At 59.1% G+C, this 7,426-nt stretch overlaps 1 protein-coding gene across 7 annotated transcripts in view; it reads left to right on the plus strand.

Annotated features, from left to right (window-relative positions):
- The window catches only part of HDLBP (high density lipoprotein binding protein), a 67,815-nt gene extending 63,859 nt beyond the window's left edge, over positions 1 to 3,956 (plus strand). For all 7 annotated transcript variants that reach the window (XM_067739973.1, XM_067739967.1, XM_067739968.1 and 4 more), the window contains 5 exons: positions 638 to 781; positions 2,381 to 2,566; positions 3,038 to 3,154; positions 3,254 to 3,382; positions 3,488 to 3,956. In XM_067739973.1, the coding sequence (XP_067596074.1) occupies positions 638 to 781; positions 2,381 to 2,566; positions 3,038 to 3,154; positions 3,254 to 3,382; positions 3,488 to 3,574 (663 nt within the window). In that variant the 3' untranslated portion in view covers positions 3,575 to 3,956. The remainder of the gene's footprint in view (positions 1 to 637; positions 782 to 2,380; positions 2,567 to 3,037; positions 3,155 to 3,253; positions 3,383 to 3,487) is intronic.
- The last annotated feature ends 3,470 nt before the right edge of the window (positions 3,957 to 7,426 follow it).

The raw sequence follows: 7,426 nt of genomic DNA on the forward strand, positions 1-7,426 counted from the left end.
GAAGCACCGTTACATTTTATGTGGGGGTAACGGACTCCTTGCTGAGGGGAACCTTCCTGGCGTCTGGTGATGGGGCAGGGCCCGTGAACCTCACGAGTCTGTGGTCCCTGCTGTCTCAGCCTCGGCACAGGCCATGGGGGCCCTTCTCTGCCCAGGGCTTTGCCTGAGCCTCTGCCTGTGGACATCCCTTAGCGCTTTTGTTCCCTTTTGTGGGTTTTTTGTTGGTTTGGTTTGGTTTTGGGGTGTTTTTTTTTGCCTGCTTTCGTACCCCTACCCCAAAAGACCCAGAACTTTTTTATACTTACTCATCAGGTCTCTGTTTCACAAGTTAGGGTAGTAGAGCCCAGGGCTTGCTGTGTGCTGTGCCAGGCCTGTCGGTTACCAGCACGCAGCTTTCCCTCTTTTCTGAAGGATCTGTGCTCGTGGTTGTGGAATGGTCAGGTCCTCGGGTTCTCATTACTAGCTGATGGCGGAAGGGGCGCAGCGGCCAGCGGGAAGGCCGTGTCTCGTTCTTGTTGCAGAGGTGACGACGGATCCCTTCCAGGTTGAGGATGGAAGGGGCGCGTGGGCGCGCGATGCTGAGGGCCGAGGCGGACGTGCCCCCCCTCCCCCTCACTCTCTCTTGTCTCATCTGCAGGCTTTAAGGAGTTTTAAGCTGAGTGTCACTGTAGACCCCAAATATCACCCCAAAATCATTGGGAGGAAGGGGGCAGTGATCACCCAAATCCGCTTGGAGCATGACGTGAACATCCAGTTTCCTGATAAGGATGATGGGAACCAGGTAAGGAGGACCCCACTTGAGTCAGACGCCACGGTGGAGCGCTTCAGGGGCAGAGGGGCTCTCGGTGGTCTTCGTCCTGACCTGGGGACAGTGACCACGCAAACTTAGGGCGTATCCAGAGGGGTGATGAGAGTAGCAGGTCTCTGGGGAGCTGATTGTGGCTTGGGGTCTGGGCCCATGTTGGCCCAGGCCAGCGCACGAGGCTTCTCTGTCATGGGCTTGGAGCACTTTTCCCATGCCCACCTGGCCCTCCACCTGCTGCACTCAGAGGGCGGTGGAAGGCAGCCCCTCCCCCCAGACATGGCCCCCAGGCCGTCGCACACCCCTGCCTGCCCCCTCCCTCGCACTTTCTGCCCCTCAGGCTCAACCTCTGGGAGGTGACCTGGGCCCTCCTGTCCCCCGCCCTGCCTCCTCTCCTCCCAGCCTCTTACTGCTCTGGACTCAGCCCCTGGCATCCTCACTGACCCTGCTGACCCTGCTGACCCTCCCCGGTGCATCTTGGGCAGTGCCGTTTCTTCACCTCTGTATTTCTAAGCAGTGTTCATAAAACTACTGTTCTTCTTCATTCGAGACTTGTTAAAATTATCTTGATCTTGAGAATTTAGTTCAAACTCTTCGCCTTCACTACCTTTTATTTCCCCCAACTTTTCCACGTAATCATCAGTTTTTAGTCACTGTTTATAGTGTTGAGATTACTTTGGTTAGCATTCCATGAGCCAGGTGGGGCTGAGTGGTCCTGGGTCGCATTCGTGGCTTTTTCCTGTGAGGCTTATGCTGCGTTTGCAGTCTGTTCTGTGCTGTTGTGTACTTGGCGGACGATGGGACCGCCGGCTGGTGGGAGTCTGGGCTCTGCTGGGCTGGGTTCTGGGTGGAGCCCGCCGCCCACCGTCTGCATTTGCTTCTTCGGGACCGGAGGCACCTGGCCACAGCCCTGGTGTGTCCTGGCGTTTCTCTTGTCTCTCTCCTGGCGTGGGTCACCGAGTTCCTGCTCTTCTGTTTTGTGTCCAGGTGTTCGTTTGTGTCCTGTGGTCCTTCTGCGTCGTGTTGTGTTCTTCGGTGTGGGCGTAGTGCTCTTTCCTGTCCTGAGGAGCATGGCTTTAGGTTGTCGCTTCTAGTTTCCTTCTCTCTGCCTTGAGTTACCCATTTGCTCTGCTCATCTTTACGGCCCTGGCGTCTCACCTGCTGGTTTGAGGGGCAGGGGTGCCGGCCACGGTTGTCTGCACCTTGTCTCCAGGTCGGTGTGTCTGTCCAGCGGAGACGCCTCCAATGGAGGCCACCCACCCCCGTGCCCTCAGCTGCCAGCGTCCCCTCGGCTTTGGGGCCCGGTGCCCTTCCTCCTGCTCGTCCGCGACTGTCTTTCTGGTGGAGTGTGTGCGGGGGGCGGGAGAACACAGGTACTGGTAACCTGCTGTTTTAGGCGCTCTCCCTTCTGAGCTGGTTGGGTTTCCCCTCACCCTTAAGGTGAGGCCTTCCTCACCCAGGCCCGCTGAGCGCCTACCCCTCTTCTCACCTCCCCACAGAGCTGCGCCCCGCTGGGTCGGTGCTCGCAGTCAGGCATCCCTGGGTGCCCCCTCTTCTGACCGGATTCTCCTTTCTCAGCCCCAGGACCAAATTACCATCACAGGGTACGAGAAGAATACAGAAGCTGCCCGGGATGCCATATTGAAAATTGTGGGTGAACTTGAACAGATGGTTTCTGAGGACGTCCCGCTAGACCACCGTGTTCACGCCCGCATCATCGGTGCCCGTGGCAAAGCCATCCGCAAAATCATGGATGAATTCAAGGTGAGTCCCCGACCTGATCGTGAAGGGCGTTGAGCCCGAAAAGCACAGCAGGGGGGAGCGGCTGGGTGTTCCGTGCACCATCGAGCCACTTATGTCCCCACGAGCCGGTTGAGGGGGCAGCGGGGACCACCTGAGGCTTCACCTCTTCCTGCCTGGGTCGCTGACCACACTCGGGAACCGGATCGGGAGACTTCCGAGGCTCAGGTCTCTGTCCCTCAGGTAGAGGTCGCGTGGGGTCACAGCTGTGTGTAGTTGACCCTGTCGGCAGCGCCCTGCATGGCCTGCGGAAGGCGGCAGCCCTGTGGTGGCCGATGGCTCTGCATCTGTGAGGGCACATGCAGCTCTGAACACCAGGTGCCCCGCAGGGCCCCGGTCCTCCCGAGGGGGGATCTTCACTAGAAACAGACCGTTCCCAGCCGCACACGACGGGGCCCTCAGAGCCGTCTTAGCTGCTGTGTGTGCTCCTTCCAGGTGGACATTCGCTTCCCACAGAGTGGGGCCCCAGACCCCAACTGCGTGACCGTGACAGGGCTCCCGGAGAACGTGGAGGAGGCCATCGACCACATCCTCAACCTGGAGGAGGAATACGTGAGTCCGGGCTGGGCGGCAGGCACCTGGGGCCGGGTGCAGGGGTGCCCGTCGGGCATCGCTGCTGCAAACTGACACCCCCCCCCCCTGCACCCACAGCTGGCCGACGTGGTGGACAGCGAGGCGCTGCAGCTGTACGTGAAGCCCGCCCCCCACGAGGAGTCTAAGGCGCCGTCCAGGGGCTTTGTGGTGCGTGACGCGCCCTGGACCGCCAGCAGCAGCGAGAAGGTGAGGCTCAGCCGTCCAGCCCCTGCGCGTGCGCCTCGGCGGCCGTTCCAGAAGCTGCTAGGGGGCGGCCTCGTCACTGAAGCCCAGCCCTCTCTCCCCCCACAGGCTCCCGATACGAGCAGCTCCGAGGAGTTTCCCAGCTTTGGGGCTCAGGTGGCCCCCAAGACCCTCCCATGGGGCCCCAAACGATAATGATCAAAGAGCAGAACCCTCTCCAGCCTGCTGACCTGAACCCACCACATGATGGTTTGTCTCAATCTGACCCAGCGGCTGGACCCTCCGTAAATTGTCGATGCTCCCCTTCCCCGAGGTCTCACAGCGAAGCCGGCACCCCGCGCTGTGTGTGGCCCGGTCCCGGGCCTGGTGGCACCCAGCGTAGCGCGGGGCCTGCTCCCAGCCTTCGCTCTGGGCGGCTCTCCACTCTTGTGAACACTAAGGAGGTCACAGGACGGTGTCACCCAGCACGTCAGCGAGGCTCTGGCCTCCGCCAGGAGAGCACCGCAGGTGCAGCCGAGTCTACTTCCTGTGTCATGACCTCAGGAAATAAATTTCCTTGACTTTATAAAAGCCAAAACGTTTGCCCTCTTCCTTTCCCACCCCCCTCTCTCTCATGCCTGCCTGCCATCCAGATGCTCCTCCCTGTAGAATGTGCTCCGCCTTCTTCCAGCTGCCAAAAAGCCCAGTTACCCAGACCAGGGCAGGGCAGGTCGGGAGGCCCGGTGTGCACACTGGGCGCCCGCAGACCCAAAGGAGAGCCATGGTGGAGCCAGAGGGATCAGGGAGGCAGGAGGGAAACGCGGTTCTTGGGGGGCCCTGGCTTGCCCTGTGTCCCGTCGGGGTCTCTGCCCCGGACCGCACAGGCGCAGGCCCCGCGTCTGGTGAGCCTGGTGAGTGCGGGGCCTGAGGAACGCCAGGTGGAGAGGAGGGGGCTGGCCGGGGAGGTGGAGACCACCCACTCCTGCTGGGCGGAGGCCCCACCCTTTGCACGCTGGCTGACTTGGTTTTACACCACCTTCCGCTCCCTCGCACCCACCCCTTCCCAGATGCCCCCTGTTGAGTTAGTTGCCTCTTTCTACCTCAGAGCTGGTATGGGGTGTCCCGAGCTTCAGGGTGTGTTTGCTGCGGCCTTGGGGGCTGGAAGCCGAGTGCCCGGCTCAAGACTGTGCTGTCCCTCACCCACTGGGTCGGTGGCCAGTGGGCCCGTCCAACGGGGAGCACACGGGCCACCCCCCCAGGTGGCCGCTGATGCATGCTCGAAGGGCAGGCCTCTTGGCCCTGGGGTAGAGAGAGGCTGCCGCTCGGCCGGGACCAGAGGCCCCGGTGCTGCTGGCGGCCTCTTTGTCAGGTGTGTGGTAGGTCAGTCCCGCGGCTGGACCCCAGGCCTTGGCGGGTCAGGGTGCCCCGGCCCCAGCCGGCTTGGTCAAGGTCCACCCTGAAGAGGGAAAGGTGGGGCCCCATGTCCACGGAGGCGACGGGCCACTCGGAGTCGTCTTGCCAGATGCTGGGCCTCGTAGAGGAGCTGCCCTGTGCCCTGGGGACAGTCGTCTCTGCTCTGACCACCTTCTCCCCACTCCCAGAGTTTTTCTCTCAATTTATTAACTGGAGCTCGGACCCCTTCTGACTCTTCAGTTCCTGAGTAAACCCCGAGTCTAACTGCGGTCGCCTCTGCAAGTCCCCACTAGCTCCGGCGGCCTTAAGTGTGCCCATTCAGAGGCGTGGCCACCTGGGAGAGGAAAGGAGGGGCGTTTGCTCCTGCTGGGTGGGCTGCGTGACCCCGAAGGAGGTGGGGTTGATTGCAACAGGGAGACAGGAGGAAAGGCCCCCCCGCCTCTGGGAGCCTCGCAGGGGAAGGACCATCCCCTCTTCTCCTTCGGCATGAGTTTCAGAGCCTTTCCCACTGGCCCCCCAGGAGTCTGCCCACACCTCCCCCTCCCTCTGTCTTTCCTACAGCATCCAGCCCTGTCCTCCCCAGAGTTAAATTTTTAATTCTCACAACAGATTTTTGCACACGTGCATTTACTGCTAAACGTCATAGATGCAAACTCCCCTTTCCTAAACTGTGTTTGGGGTCTCGCTCGCTCTGTTTTTGGTTGTTGTTAAAGGGGATGAGATGACTGTGCCCAGGCCTGTCCCCTGCGGCCTCCGATGCTGCGGGGAGAGCCTGGCGGGAATGGGCGCGTGTGTCCGTCTCCTCCTTGTTGAACGTCTTCCATATCATATGTGTCCATGGCTACCATCCATCCCTTGGCCTTAACTTTAAAATTGGGAGATTATATGCAAACATGTGTAAAGGCTCATGAATATGGATGACACTGGAATTTTATAAATTCTAAAATAAAACCCGAAACCAGATACAGTGTGCTGGGACTCATTTTATCACGTCCCGCGTGTGCTCATTCTTTTTTTTTTAAATAGTGGAATTTTTTTTTTAATTTATTTTATTTTTGGCTGCGTTGGGTCTTCGTTGCTGCACGCAGGCTTTCTCTAGTCGCGACGAGCGGGGGCTGCTCTTTGTTGTGGTGCGTGGGCTTCTCATTGCGGTGGCTTCTCTTGTAGCGGAGCACGGGCTCTAGGCACGTGGACTTCAGTGGTTGTGGCTCGAGGGCTCTAGGTGCGTGGGCTTCAGTAGTTGTGGCACACGGGCTCAGTAAGTGTGGCACCCGGGCTTAGTTGCGCCGCGGCATGTGGGATCTTCCCAGACCAGGGCTCGAACCTGTGTCCCCTGCATTGGCAGGTGGATTCTTAACCACCATGCCACCAGGGAAGCCCTTGTGCTCAGTCTTGTGAAACCAGGGGTGTCCTCAGCATGCTCTTGAGTGGTAACTGGACACCCACAGGTATTTGGTGTAGTTCTCCCAGCTGGCATAGGGTTCTCAGCCCTGTGTTAACTGTTCCCGCAAGAGCCACAGCGCTGGGAGGCGTCATTGTTGGGGGTGGACAGTGACCCGGCACTTCCCACTCCTAAACATGCACCCTGCGGGGGCACCAGCAGGCACCAGGAGGTGTGGACGAAGTTTGAAGGCAGCGCTGTCCCCAGCAGCTGGGCAGAACGGCTCGGTGGCCGTCTTCATTCAGGGAGCTGACACAGCAGCCGGGGTGGGCTAGTCATGCACAACGCTGCAGGGAAGGCTCGTGGTTGTGCGGCCCGTGGAAAAGGTCGCACCTGTGGGTTCCATCGTTCCGTCCCTCCAACGGAGGCCATGTTGGTGGCTACTCTAGGTGGGAGGAGGAGGGTGGTGTGGGAAGGTCCTTGTCAGGACCGCGTCCTGGTGACCAGGGCTGTGTCTTCGTTCAAAAGCTGGTTACACTGGTGTGTTCACTTCATGAAAACCCGAGGTGTGACCTAGCATTTCTTATGTTTCCATAAATTTACTTTAAAATTTAACACCAACAACAAAGCAACCATCTGCAAGAAAATACTTGTGGATTTGGTGACAAGGGCATGGTGCGTGCAGCCCCACCACCCACCAGCGGAAGGACGGCTCATTTTTTAAACAGCGGGTAAGCAAATGGCAGGTTCCAAAAGAATGTCAGTGGCCACACCACAGCCTCAGCCCCACTGGTCAAGAAATGCTCAGTGCTGCCCGAGGCCCAGAGCCGTGGGTTTTTAAGTCAAGGTGTCAACCGGCAGTTCTGGGGAAAAGCTGGGCGGTGGTGCAGTGCATCAAAGCGCTTTAAAAACCACGTGTCCTTTTTGACACTGCTGGGCACTTCGAGGAGCGTCCCCTAAGGAAATCGAAGATGGGCAGTGTCTCCGGGCATTTATGCCGTGTGATTTCTAACCGCAGAGCAAGAGAACGGTAAGCAGATGGCGAAGTTGGGAGGTGCTGTGTGATCCGAGCTAGGAGAAGGTAAACACAGAGAGAGGTTGTGAAGCCAGTCAGTGGACAAAGTCGAACTGCAGGTACCGTTAAGCTCCCAGCTCTGAAGAGGACCATGTGCACCCAGACAGGCAGAACTTCTTGAAGGAGATGCACCGAGCATCGCAGGAGTGTCCTTTCCTCGAGGCATTCACTGGTCAGGGGATAAAGTTCAGTCTCCTTC

Source organism: Pseudorca crassidens, chromosome 6 (assembly GCF_039906515.1).
Source record: "Pseudorca crassidens isolate mPseCra1 chromosome 6, mPseCra1.hap1, whole genome shotgun sequence".
Classification (NCBI taxonomy): Eukaryota; Metazoa; Chordata; class Mammalia; order Artiodactyla; family Delphinidae; genus Pseudorca; species Pseudorca crassidens.